This window comes from Zootoca vivipara, chromosome 6 (assembly GCF_965207765.1).
Source record: "Zootoca vivipara chromosome 6, rZooViv2.hap1.1, whole genome shotgun sequence".
NCBI lineage: Eukaryota > Metazoa > Chordata > Lepidosauria > Squamata > Lacertidae > Zootoca > Zootoca vivipara.
The window spans coordinates 14,048,164-14,062,124 of record NC_142589.1 but is presented as its reverse complement, the minus strand read 5'-3'; the positions used below and the strand labels follow the sequence as shown (position 1 = coordinate 14,062,124).

Sequence of the window (13,961 nt, the reverse complement as noted above, 5' to 3'; positions counted from 1 at the left end):
CTCCATGCCTAGGCAAGCAGGTAAGCCCCTTCAATGATGCTCTGCAAGTTCAGAAACTGTCACCACAGGGGCGTTGAAACTGTGACCCTTTGGGCAACATTGGGAGCCCTGCCTCCCATCATCCCCAGCCAGCAGGGCCAATGATCAAAGATAATGGGAACATCTGGGAGGTAACAGGGTCCCTATCCCTGTATTAGCTGGATTATCATCAACAACATCATCATTATTTTACTTAGATACCATTTAACGCCAAAATAAGTATTCCATTTTGGCATTCAGTGTTAATTTTTCAACAGATAAAATGCTTTTGCTAGTCTCGTGGCTGAGAAGATAGCGTGGGAAATATGCGGACAGTGTCTGGTGTCATCTTGGAAGGCAGAGGCAGGCTCTGTTGGTGGCTAAGGGAGGGGTTCAAGGGAGGTAATGGTTCTATGTGGGCTCCCCCACCCCCACCCCAAGGCATCTGGTCGTCCGCTGTGAGGAGGCAGGAGTGGATGAGCCACTAGCCAGATCCAGCAGGGTGCTCCTTATGTTCTCATGAATTTATCCAAAAGCAGCAAAAGCAAAACAGTGCAAGATGAATTGAAACCGGGTAACTTGGATCCTGTATGAATCTTGCTAATCTGCTCATAGTAGATTCAGATGGTTGGTCCTCAGTTGCCCCCCCCCCCCGGACAGAGTTTGGAAATTGAGAAGGCCTTTTCAGATTTCCCTTTGGAAATCCCCACACACACACACACACTTACTGTGTTAGCAATTTTGCACAACTTGTGCCATTTTGGATTTGGTTTTTATCTGCTGCTATTTTAAACAAACTGCCATTGTGACAGTTTTCATTATTTTTGTAAAAGCCACTATGTGGTGGTCCCAATTTTGCTGTCAAGCTGATCAGAGAGACCACCCAGGCCTAGTATGTCCATAGCATCCTAAAAGCTGCATGAGGTTATTTTAAACCCAGGATGAGTGAAATAGAGATGCTGTTTGGACCTGGATTATTCTCTGAGTCCCTTAAGAAATCCACAGCCTACACAGCATTGGAGGTGGGGACATGATCGAATTTCATGACACCCCTGCAGGGTCCCTCTTTCTCTTTACAGAATAGGTCTGGTCCGGAGCGAACAATCAGGGGTCTAAATAAATAAATAAATAAATAAGATCATGAAGTTCTGAGGGCGGAGCTTTAAGAACTCCTTACAAATAAGAGAACAGCTTGAGGTCTGGCTTTTGCCGACCATGGAGGCCTGCCAAATGGAGCTGGGAAGCCGGGGAGGGGGAAAGATGAGATGATAAGCAGAGACTGACAGCAGCAATGCCGAGCTAATGATCGCCATTCTGCGCGCCCACAGAGCTCACTTTTTAGGGAGTGAGGTTTCATTCTTCATTAAGAGTGCTTTGCCTTCCTTTTTGATTTGTAAGCCTCCATTCTCTGTCTTTTAAGGCTGACTGTTGATCAAAGCCGGGAGCTGAAATATCAGCAGCACTTTCAGCATATAAAAGCAAATTGCAGGGGGCAAGGGAAGGGGAGGGAGGGAGGGAGGGAGGGAAAGAGTCTTCAGAAATAGGATGGCAGACTCTTAAGCACGGCGTGAATTTCTAAGTCTGTGGGGAAAGCATCTTTTTTCATCATGAGGGCCTCATTCCCTTCTGGGCAACCTCTTGAGCATCACTTGCCTATAAGCCACCCTGGGAAACTTGGAGGGGGGTGCTGAAGTGTGTGGCAAAAATGCTTTAGAAAAAAATTAACAGGTAGGGCTTAACCCCTAGGCATGTGGGAGTTAGGTAGAGCAACACTCTCTTATCTACATCCTGGTCACACTACACAAAGGTCAGCTTCCAACTGAGACTAGGAAGCGTCACTCTAGACTTTCCTTAGCTCTGTGATGATAGCAAAAAGAGCAGGAGATAAATCAATAAACCTGGGGGTCAGTTGGCCTGCACTACAATTTGCTTAAGTAACACTGTTACTGCACCCCCTCTCTTCCAGATCTTCTCTTGAATGCTCCCTGCTTTCAGATACTCCTGGATACTCAGTGGCCCTTACACCATAAAAGAAACCACTGTTTGTTTACCTTAATCCAGCCCTCCTTCATGGCAAGATTGCATGGGCCTAACTGATTGAAAATATTGAGGTCTGGAAGCAGCCAGGTGATGCAGAACTCCTGCCCTGCTTGAAGCACACTAAGAAATGGTGCCACCCATTTGGGACTGAGACAAGACCCATTTGCTGACACAGCCCCTTAGTTATACTGCTGCAGCCCATTGCCACAGTTAAGAGGTCTTCATAGGTAAATAAAGGTGATTCTGACGCTTGGAGCTTGTGCCCGTTTATTCCTGAGCTTTTTGCAACCCCAGAAGAGAAGTAAACGGGCTCACAGTAGCCATTTTTACTGGCCCAGCTCCCAACCTCAGAATGGCAAGACTTTGGCTGACACAAGTTTCCCCCTTTGTTCTGGGGCTGCCCTATAAAGCTTCCAGGCCCTAGATATCCTGTCTGGAACCTCAAAGCAGCAGCTCTTCACCTTGCTCTTTGGACTATAATGGGGAGCACATTCAGGCTGGTACTTTTACTACCACTACCCCCTGCCTAACTTGTGCCCCATTAAAGCCACATTCCCTGCAGCTGTCTATTAACACACAAATCAAAGTGTTGGTGCTGACCTTTAAAGCCCAAAACGGCCTCGGTCCTATATACATGAAGGAGCGTCTCCACCCCCATTGTTCAGCCCGGACACTGAGATCCAGAGCCGAGGGCCTTCTGGCGGTTCCCTCGTTGCAAGAAGCAAAGCTACAGGGAACCAGGCAGAGGGCCTTCTCGGTAGTGGCGCCCGCCCTGTAGAACACCCTTCCATCGGAGGTCAAGGAGATAAACAACTACCTGACATTTAGAAAACACCTAAAGGCAGCCCTATTTAGGTAAGTTTTTAATCTGTGATATTTTAATGTATTTTGGTATTTGTTGGAAGCTGCCCAGAGTGGTGGGGGAAAACCCAGCCAGATGGGCGGGGTATAATAATAATAATAAAATATTCTGGACAGGGGTTACAGTGCCACTATGCAACGTACGGGCCTAGCATGCAGCTGGTGCTGAGTTCAAACAACAGAGGAATGGCACCAGGAAACTGCCTGCCTGCTTTATCTTGATTGACAAAGCTCTCAGAATCTCTGCCGAAGCCACCCGAGGGGGGAAAAACAACAACAAGCACATCTGACACTGAAGCAGCTAAGAAGCTCGTTTTCCTGGCAGCCGGGTTGGGACAACCCGAGCGAGACAGGCCAGGGGGCAGCCCAAGGCAAATCCACAGAACTCTCTTGCGCCCAAGGGCTTTGCCGCTGAAAAGCCGACACAGGGAAGGAAAGAATCCAACTCCGCTTATTCTACAGCTGAGGCATTAAGGAAGAAAGAATACATTCCCCGCCCCGCTTTGGCTAATTAGACACTGGCTGCTAACAGACTGATGCAGCGGCTGCCGATCTGTGGGGTGTGGGAAACTTCTGCCTCTTCCTACAACCCCCCCAAACCGATGAGATCATAAGGAAGAGATTGGAAGAGGTTAAGCAGAACAGGAGCAGCAGCAGGTCCCCTCACCACTTCATCTTCCGTCCAGCACTTCTCAATGAGTTTGGGCACAGGCTTCTTCACCAGGCGCTGGAGGGCTTTGCCGGCATCGTAGTTGCTTTCATGTAGCTAAAAAAAGAGAAAGAGAGAGAAAATGTAAACCAGATCAGCTACATAACCCAAGAGAAAAGACAGCTGGAGTCAGAAGAAAAAGATGCTCTCCACTTCATTTTAGGGAACCCCCCCCCCCAGATCCACAGCCAAGGCAGATATTTAGGGTGGGTGGGTGTGTACACCACCCACCCACTTATTACACTGGAAACAAAAATATGCCAAAACCAACAGACTTTTAAAAAGAAACCAGTTCTTGCACAGCCCTCCCTGGTTCATATTTAGCCAGCTGGATGGAAAAAATTACCATTCCAGAGGTTAGTATTTCTTGAGGAACTGAGGAAAGGAATTCTGTGTGTGTTTGAAATTCACACCAAGCCCTCCACAGGTGCTGGCTGTTCCATATATTGGGGAGGGGTGTGTGTCTGGAAGCCTGTGTGCCATTGGGTTGAATCAGATATTAGTCCTACTCAGTGCAGGGCCACTAAAATTACCAGGCCACTAAAATTAACCCATGATATTTGGGGGGCAGAGGAGGGAGAAGCTGGTTCACATGGCAATTACACTTTTCGTATTAGGTTCCCACAAGCTTCGCAAGGGCTCCACCTTGAAGATTGTCCATAAGTGACACCAGGAATTTAGGAAGAAAAACAAGGCAGGATTAAAGCCCATCATGCCCACCATCTGGTGACACATTTAAAAATGTGGCAGGCGCTGCAACAACACATTGGGCCTAAATTTGTTGGAAGACTCGGGATGGATAAAAGACAGGACTTCATCACACAGTGCGTAAACTATGGAACACGCTCCCACAGGAGGCAGGGATGGCCACCAAGACGAGCACTCTAGCGTGCACTGGATTCAAAATAAGTCAGCTGATATCATTAACTCTCTAGAACCCACGACACCAGGAGATCTCTCATTCAAATTTGCAGTTCCCAAGCTGATCTCACCCACTGCTCCCAACCAGCTGAAATCATGCCTAGGACCCCCGGGGCAGAGGAAACAGCATGTCCAAGTGGAAGCCCAAGGCCAGAGCCATATGGCATGTGAGGTTGACTACCCCTCAGCTCTACTGGTGTGTTCAGGAAGACATGGGGCAGCAGAGCCAGCTATAAAGCTGCTCACTTGAAGCCTGGCTCTTGCCAAAACGGCACCTTTTCCTCTTGTGCTCCCTGGGACTTTTTACTAGAAAGCTCCCATACTGTCAGACTCCAGAGCATCTGCCTGCCTTGCCAGACAGTTCCTTTACCTCCCTGTCAAAGCAGGATTTTGAGCCACCTAGTGGGGGTGGGCGGGGAGGAATGGGGCGCCACACCAGGCGAGTCTACCCGGTGCCACAAAGGGGTCACGGGAAACAGGTTGAGTCACTGTGGGCAACTCCCTTCAAGAACAACCCAACTCCTGCAAGCAACAAGCCTTGAGCTTAAACAAGGCACTGGTGCCACAGAAAGCCATCAACGCTGTGTCACGCTGCTGAGAGTCAGGGAGACAGAGAGCCCAGCAGGAGCTGCTTAGGTGAACCTTCTGCCTCTCAAAAGGATCACTGCAGGCATGGGAGGTATTGTCAGTAAATAGAAGCTTTTGTTTGTAAACCTGCTGCTGCCGCCGCCACCACCAACTTCTATGTCAGGCCCATGACTATACTGGCAAGAGAGTGAAACAATGATTACTTCCCCCCTCTCCTAGACCACAAGCTGAAATATACAGCTAAGATACCAGATCCTGCTGAGCCTGAATTCTGACAGGCAAAGGAAACTGGCATGGCTCAAAATGCTTTTAATGCTCAGTGTATGGGCCTGGGCGCCTGGCTTGGGGTCTCTCTTTTTTCAGGCTTCCACTCTCCAACCTGCAGCATTACCATGTCCAAAAGCCAGAAAAGACTCCTGCTTATATTTCTACTTATCAAACACGACCAATGTGCCGATTTATATGAGGAAAAGTAAGGAGACCCCATTTATCAGTTCTTGTTGTCCTTGACCAATGGCAGTGCCATGGGAGATGGATGCCAGAAACACCTGGAGGGCCATGCCTGCCTTAAATGAAACCCACAAACACCATGCCCACCCATCTGTTCCCAATTTCGGCTGTGGGTGCCCCAGTAGTCCTCACAAACATATGGGTGACTGCACCCTCTGCTTTCCAGGAAGCTTAAAACTGAATCAAGGCTGAGCTCTGCGAGATGCAAGTAGAAGCCAAAGAAAGGCACTTCTGGTCCCTGCTGATGTGGACACTTCCCACACACTTGGGCTACTGCATGATATAAACAGCTTACAGGTGCCACAAGACCCTACCCCACCATAAAAAAGTTGCCACCGCCCATCTAATGTGAGAGTTTTGTCAACCTCCATATGGGTGGTCAGGGGTGCTGTGGACATTAGCCACAAGCAACTCCAGACTGCCCCACCTTATATCTGTGATTAGGCTGAAGAACATCTGAGGCAGAAGAGATGAATCCCAGTCAGGTCTATTTTGAGAAGGAGGAGGAGGAGGAGGAGAAAGAAAACTAAGCCCTGTCCGAAAGCAGGATTTTTTGCTTGGCGAGGTACTCCACTCCCTGCCTCCCTATTCATGACTCATGGAAGGAATCTATTTTTGCCCGGAGGAACGGAACAAATTAATTTCCTTCCTTTCCTTTTACTGAACAAGCTTAACAAACTGGAAGGAGAAGGAGGCCACGAACAATGGGCGGATGGCCGACTGCTCCAGGTTGGAGAAGCTGGAGGATGCTCTGGGACAGGCTTTCCCAACCTGGTGCCCTCCATATACTTTGGACTACGATTCAGCACACACTGGCTGGGGCTGATAGGTATTGTAGCCCAAAGGAAGGCACCAGGTTGGGAAAGGCTGGTTCTGAGGCGTTTGTGGGACTCATAAGATCAGGCCCCACACTGTCAGTCTGGAGCCAGTTTTACATGTTTTCAGTTGCTCTCCAGCTGTTCAGTATAGGTGCACAGTGTGGCTCCACCCACTTGGAACTCTTGCTCCTGAGCATGTCCACAGCATGCTGGTATACATGTACACACACAGGCCTGTCGTAGTCCCGCCAACACACACATCTTTAGTGCTGTCAAATCCCACACCTACACACGCTCAAGCATGTCAAGAACAGCCCAATTGTATGAGTGGCATTGGTGTTGCTCGTCCCTGACCAAGGTCAGACGATTGGGGTCCATGTAGCTGATACTGATGAGCAGCAGCTTTCCAGGGTTTTCAGACATTTTGATTTCTAATACAGAATAGGATATTTGTGTCTTTCATTGTTTTATGTTTAGCAACTTCTCTGCAGAGATCAGCATTCCTGAACTCCTCCCAGCTCTGAAAACTGCCACCCGAGTATTGTGATGTTTAGCTGCTGGTATATCACACAGTTGAAAACCAGCTCCGTCCTTATTTCAGACATTGTGATATATCAGTATATTGTGATGTTTGGCTGGTGAAATATTGCAATGTTGAAAACCAGTTATCGGCCAATCCTAGTTCTCTCTCTGGTTCTAGTGCTTAAAGCCTTAATTAAGGAGCCACATTAGTCCACACTGCAGCAGTTCTGGGGAAAGTGTGGTCCCCTAGATCAGGCACCCCCACTCTTCGGCCCTCCAGATGTTTTGGACTACAATTCCCATCATCCCTGACCACTGGTCCTGTTAGCTAGGAATCATGGGAGGTGTAGGCCAAAACATCTGGAGAGCTGCAGGTTGGGGGTGCCTGCTCTAGATGTTGCTGAACTACAACTCCTGTCTGCCCTGGCCATTGGCCATTCTTCCTAGGGCTGGTAAGGGTATAAGCTCAGCAGTGTTGCTCTACAAAGTAAATTAATCAAGAATCCCATTTCTTATGACAAAAGAGCTCTCTCAGAGGCATTAAATAGAAAACTAATTTACACGGAAGTGAAGTGCGACTGACTAAACAAAGTCCTTTATCCATGCACTGCTTATGCAACACAATCCTCAGGGTGGTATTCAACTTTTACTCAAGAGTAGACCTACTAAAATCAATAAACCTACCTTAGCCTCATCCATTCATTCATTCATTCATTGCAGTGGGTCAGCAGGGGGCCAGTCCCCTGTCCCTCAGACCTTGTGGGGGGTTGGACTATATTGGGGTGGTGGTGAACGAATTCTATGCCCCACAAATAACCCAGAGATGCATTTTAAATAAAAGGACACATTCTACTCATGTAAAAACATGCTGATTCCTGGACTGTCCGCGGGCCAGATTTAGGTGATTGGGCCGGATCCGGCCCCCGGGCCTTAGTTTGCCTGCCCAGGGTCTACACTGAGTACCACCCACCAAATGGAAGTGGGTAGGACACACATACACACAAGATGCAAGCCATTTATATAGTTGTGCCCCCCTCCCAACACAAAGGAGTGTTACATAGAGATAACACATGTAGAAACAAAATGTAAAAAGTAAGATAAAAGAATAAGGGAATTCATACCCTGCAATTTGGAAAATTCCAAATATTCATTGATGCCTAATATATATAAATATGTGCCTTTTAAATCATAGCACTTCTTCCCTGCCTCCCTGCCCACATCCCTCAGCTACGACAACAGACATTAAGCAGCTATGGATCTCAGGGCAAGAGCTTATTAGCATAAACTCCACCACATTAGTACAAGGGCTGGGGTGGCTTTCTTCTGCATTGGGGGTGGGGTGTTGCATTTTGACACCCGCTTTGCAACAGAGCTGCCATTTTCTGGCTGCGTGATACCGCAAATAAATTCTCCTCTTGGCATGGCTCAGCTGTCAAGCACCTCTGTTCGGTAATGAATCCATGAATTATGTCTTGCCGCTCTGACATCCCCGGGTCTTGCACATCAAAATATTGTTCTTCAGTTGTAATTTATAACTTAATTTAAACGTCCCTTTCCCCATGACCTTTCCCTACATCAGAAGAGCATCACATCTGGCAGCTCCGGCTTCAGCAAGGCACTCTTCTGCAATTACAGTCATTATGAGCGCTGCCTGAAAGCCATCGCAGGCGCCAGGGCCTCAGTTCCTGCTACAATATTAAATAATTGGAGTCCATTAAGAACACAGCTAAATTTCAGACTGATGTTCACAGGAGGGAGGGGGCAGGAGGAACCTGAACAGCATTGCCAGGCTAACTTAAAACCTATCCATTAAAAAAAGGCAGAACTGGCCAAGTATCCTTTAAACAGGTGGCATTTTCAGGGGTTACCTGAAACTGGTATTCTAAAGAATCCTGCTTCTGGAACTGAACTGGAATCATTGCAAAAGGGCCTGGTATATTTAAACCATTTTAAGATCTGCTGTTGAAAAGCAGAGTGAATATATTTTAAGTGAGCGCATGGGTTTGTTTGTTTGTTTTAAAAAAATCTCTGCATCCAAACGATTAAAATCCTGCAAAAGTTTGAATTCTGCAATCTGCACGAAATTGTGACCTACAAATTATATTGAGGGCAATGAGACTATGGCTAAGAGTTGTAGCTTGCAGCAGGTACCATCAACTCATCACAGCCCATGGGGCAACTATGCACCACCAACAGGAAAGCTAATTTACGTAGCCTTGGATGGAGCAACCGGAGATGTTTTCCTGTCGTATGCAACAGATTCCACATTTTAAACAGCACTAGGAGAACATTTATCTACGATCAAGGAGCATCCTCTGTGATGTGATGCATTAAGCAGAGGCAACAGCATAATATTCTGCATGTAGGTTGCATCGTGTACATCCCAAAACTCTTACGATTTGACTAGTTTACCAGTCAGGTGGAAGGTTATAACTGTAAGCATTATATATGAATGACTGGAACATGGCTAAGGATTGTCCACAACCGGGATGTGAAACCATGGTTTGGAATTGATTGCAAATGATGGCTTGGATGAACTATTAACAAGCATTACAATTGCAATGGGCAAGCCACGCTGAAGGTCATTTCCCAGCCTCTTCAACTTCTCCACTTAACAAGTGACAAGACCTGCTGATATCTCCCTGACGGCACTGTATGAGGTCAGAGCCTAGCAAAGCAAGCTAAATCACACTGCCACTGTATGTTTGGGATCTTAACCTGCAAAAAGGCCATGGTTAAGTAAGCATTGTGCCCATAGCCGGTTCACATTGGATTCCATCTGGGATCGAAGCCTGTCTTTTAAGAAGCCAGGCGTACCTTCTTTGCAAGTAAGAGGACAAAACTTGCTTGTCAAGCTGCAAGCCTCTCAAAGGGAGAGAGACAGACTCCACCATTCTATGTGAGACTTTTGACTGCACCGTTGGCCAACCAGCCCCTAATCTGAAGCATCAGGGCTTCCTTGAGCATTAAATGCTGACAACTGGCCAAAAGACAGGAAGGGAAATCATTACTATAACCTATGCTAACATACCTTTAAATAGTTTCCCTATGCTTTCAATGTGGTTGTCTGTGAAGTTAATGTACAAGATCTAGTCGGAGGGCAAGTTAAGCAAACCAAAGCAGGAAGTAATTTGTCTGGGTGACATCTTGCTTGTAACTGAATATCCCTCCACGGGCATTAAGCTGGCTGCCATGTAATATCGCGGTTTATGGAAATGCCCCACTACTTGTTGTTATTAATAAAGAGGAGCAATCAGCAATATGAACATGAATCTCCTGCATACAAAGGGGAATGAAGTAAAAGTTATGTTTGTTAAAGAGCAGACTTAAAAAACAGGGAGGCAAAATGCAAGGCCGCTGGGCTGCAAGTACTGCTACCAGCACCAATATTACTACTTCCATTTCACGCGGCTCAATGTGGTGCCTTCCATAGTTCCAGTTACATGTAGGTAGCCGTGTTGGTCTGACGTAGTCAAAACAAAATGAAAAAAAATCCTTCCAGCAGCACCTTAGAGACCAACTAAGTTTGTCATTGGTATGAGCTTTCGTGTATCTGAAGAAGTCTGGTGCAGAAACCAGAGTTAGGCTTGCAATTCACCATGTAGAGACCTTCCCTCTCCAGATTGGCAGATCTGGGACACCAGTTTGCCACCAGGCAGCAGGAAAGGATTTCCAAGTCAACGTTTTAAAATATTTCTTGCTCAGGAGCTTTTGAGCACTCAAAAGAAATAATGCAAGAGCATTAACGAACTCTCTGCTTGGGGATAAACAAACACACACACACCTTTGCCTGGGATCCTTAAAAAATAATAATAATCAGTTTTGCCTATTATCACACCTCTCAGGCCACAACTGTGAGCCTGCTACTTATGAACAATAGTGGTCCATCCATCCAAAATGCCAGAAGGCTAAAAATCCAGTCTTGAAACCCTGGAAAGCCTCTGCCAGCCTGTATAGACAATACTAAACTACACGGAACAATGGTCTGAGCCAGTACAGGGCAGTTTCCTATATTTGTAAGAGGTAAGACCACAAATGGTGGGTACCTAGGAAGGGGCCTTCTTTGAGACTGCGCCCAGGAAATGAAGCTCCTTAAGATGGGAGCCCTGACCAATCCCCAAACTAATGGTATCTTTCTGAAAAGCGGAGACTACTAACTAACTACTACAGCCAATGTTCAAGCTCCACTGTCAGAAGCAGGATTCTTTAGAATACCAGTTTGCTGGAAACTGCAGGAGGGGAGAGTTACTGTTGCACTCATATCTGACTTCTGGGCTTCCACCAGGCATCTGACTGTCCACTCTGAGAACAGGATAGTGAGCGAGATGGGCCTTTGGCTTGATCCAGCACGCTTCTTCTATGTTCTTATGATAGGACCAAGCCAGACTGCTCTAAACGTGGAAGTTAAGAGCATATGAAGAGCCCGCTACATCAGACCGGTGGCCCGTCTAGTCCAGCATCCTGTTCTTCCAGTGACTGACCAGGTGCCTCAATGGAACCTGGTCACAAGAGCACTGCAGTTTTCATCAACTGGTGTTCAGAAGCATTTACTACCTCCAACTGTCAAGGCAGAGCATAACCATGACAGCCACCTCCTTTTTGATTTTGTTTCATCCTCTTTTAAGCCATCTGAGTTGGTAGCCATTAGTGCTTCCCATGGGAGCGAGTTCCATGGTTCAACTATGTGTTGCATGATGAAAAGTACTTTCATTTATCGGTCCTGAGACAGATATTTTCATAGCGCCATGACACTGGTGCTTTAAAAAAATCTTATTGGCCTGAGAATTTATTCAGGGATTTTAAAAAATCAAAACTGTTGTCATTGTGAATCCGCTCCCCGCAACACACAGCTCAAGGAACATACAGTAGAACCTCTACTTACGACCGCCTCTACTTGGGCCCGGTCCAAGTTGCGACCGTGGCAAACCTGGAAGTAAATACTGGGTTTGACGCAATTCGCGCACATGCAGAAGCAGCTTCTGCTTTTTGCGCATGCGCAGAAGCGGCTGCCGCCAAATGCACCTGCACACAACGGTGCTCCTACCAGTGACCCGGATCGACTTACAGACAGACCTCCAGAACTGAATACATCTGTAAGTAGAGGTTCCAATATAGCCATGGGCCCGGCTACCGCAGTTCCAAAAATAAACATGGGATGAAGCTCAGTACCGCCCCCCCCCACCGGGTGTATTGCAGTGGTACCTTGGGTTACAAACTTAATTCATTCTGGAGGTCCGTTCTTAACCCAAAACCATTCTTAACCCGAGGAGCACTTCTGCTAATGGGGCCTCCCAGTGCTGCCGTGCCGCCAGCACGCAATTTCCGTTCTCATCCTGGGGCAAAGTTCGCAACTACTTCCGGGTTAGCGGAGTTTGTAACCCGAGTTAAGATGGCACCACCAGCACCTGCTCCTTGAGTAATCCATTCAAAATGCTTGTACTATAATTTGGGGTAAAGCTGTATTGAATTTAGAAGCACACACATTGGAGGGAGGGAGAGGGGGCAAAAGGACATCTGAAGCAACAATATGAATTAAAATTACGAAGTAGAATTACAGAGACGCGGCTATAAAATGCGAGCTTTAAGCTTCTGAATTTTAATTAAGGAAGTGTTGTACAAGGCTCCCATATATTAAGGAGAAAGGGGTTAGAAGGAAAGACTTTTTCAAGATTTAGATGGGCGAGAGGGGTGAGGTGGGAGAAATGAATCCACGTGCATTTGAGATTAACCCTCCAAGCACTGAGGAATAATTCAAAAGAGAGAGAGAGAGAAACCCTGCTCTTACCAAGATGTCTGCATGTTTTCTGGTGTTCTCGTTAATCTGTTCTTTTATGTCTGCTGATCTGTGAGCTATTAAGGACAGACTCAATGTCAATTCTGCCTTTGATGCTCTTTGATGGGAATCTTAATGCTCTCTTTCTGCCTGTTCAGACTACTTTTTAAAAGATGTGTGCAACACACAGGCTCTCTCTCTTTTTAAGGATATAAGATGACACTCCATTGCGGTGCCCATAACCTAGGATTAAGGTGCCATTTAGCTCCTAGCTTTCATATCTCAGTTTCTAACACTGCTCTGGGGCCAATGCCTTTCAGGGTTCTAGACAATACTGAGCTTGATGGACTCATATTCTAACCTGGTATACAATTCCTAAATCCCCCAGTAAGGAACCCCCCAGTATAACCCCCCAGTAAGAAAGCCATGGGCATACATGAAGGGTGTGTTTCCTGCCCCAACCCACCCCCATCAGGATATAGGAGTGGAAGAGAGATGGTGCCCCATAGGTGGAACTCCTTGCCCCAAGAGACTACTTTATCTCCTGCCAGGAACGCCAAGTATTTTGGGGGGGGGCTCAGAATGCCTGAGCACCCACAACGCAGGGACCCCAAGCAACTTCCAAGGTCTCTGAGGCCTCGAAGATGCTTTCCAAGACCTCGAGAGACCTCAGAAAGCATCTACAAGGCCTTGGAGATAGTGTCCAAGGCCTTCCGAGACCTCCAAACCAGACTTCCAGTGCCTCCGGAAGCCAGGTTCCAAGGGTGGGGGGCATGCATGATGTCATGCCGTCACATTACAACGTGATGTCATTACATCACGCACGCTGGGCACCCATATCCTGCGGCACAACTTGGCTCCCCTGTCCTTTTTCAACAAGTGTTTCTGCTTAATGTGTTGATTGATTACTTTAATGATGCTGAACTTTTATGTTCTTGTATGGTGGGCTCACTGTTTATAGGTCTGCTTTTAAAATTTTAAGCTGCCTTTGTAGAAGGGGAAAGGAAATTATACATCTCCCAGCAGATGCAGCCATAATGAGCAGGATTTAACACCCCCCCCCTCTGCTGCTCATCAGCTGGTAAGTGAGAGTAAAATCCTGCGGCTTTGCCTGTGTGCACCATTCCACTGTAGGGACCTGATGCACACAGCCAATGCAGAATCTGATTAGTAGGTGTGGGCCAATTTGACTCCTTGGTGT

At 47.0% G+C, this 13,961-nt stretch overlaps 1 protein-coding gene across 26 annotated transcripts in view; it reads right to left on the bottom strand.

Moving 5' to 3' along the window:
• Nucleotides 1–13,961, bottom strand: part of RERE (arginine-glutamic acid dipeptide repeats) — a 339,661-nt gene that overhangs the window by 105,662 nt on the left and 220,038 nt on the right. For all 26 annotated transcript variants that reach the window (XM_060276215.2, XM_060276213.2, XM_088671569.1 and 23 more), the window contains one exon: nucleotides 3,587–3,685. In XM_060276215.2, the coding sequence (XP_060132198.2) occupies nucleotides 3,587–3,685 (99 nt within the window). The remainder of the gene's footprint in view (nucleotides 1–3,586; nucleotides 3,686–13,961) is intronic.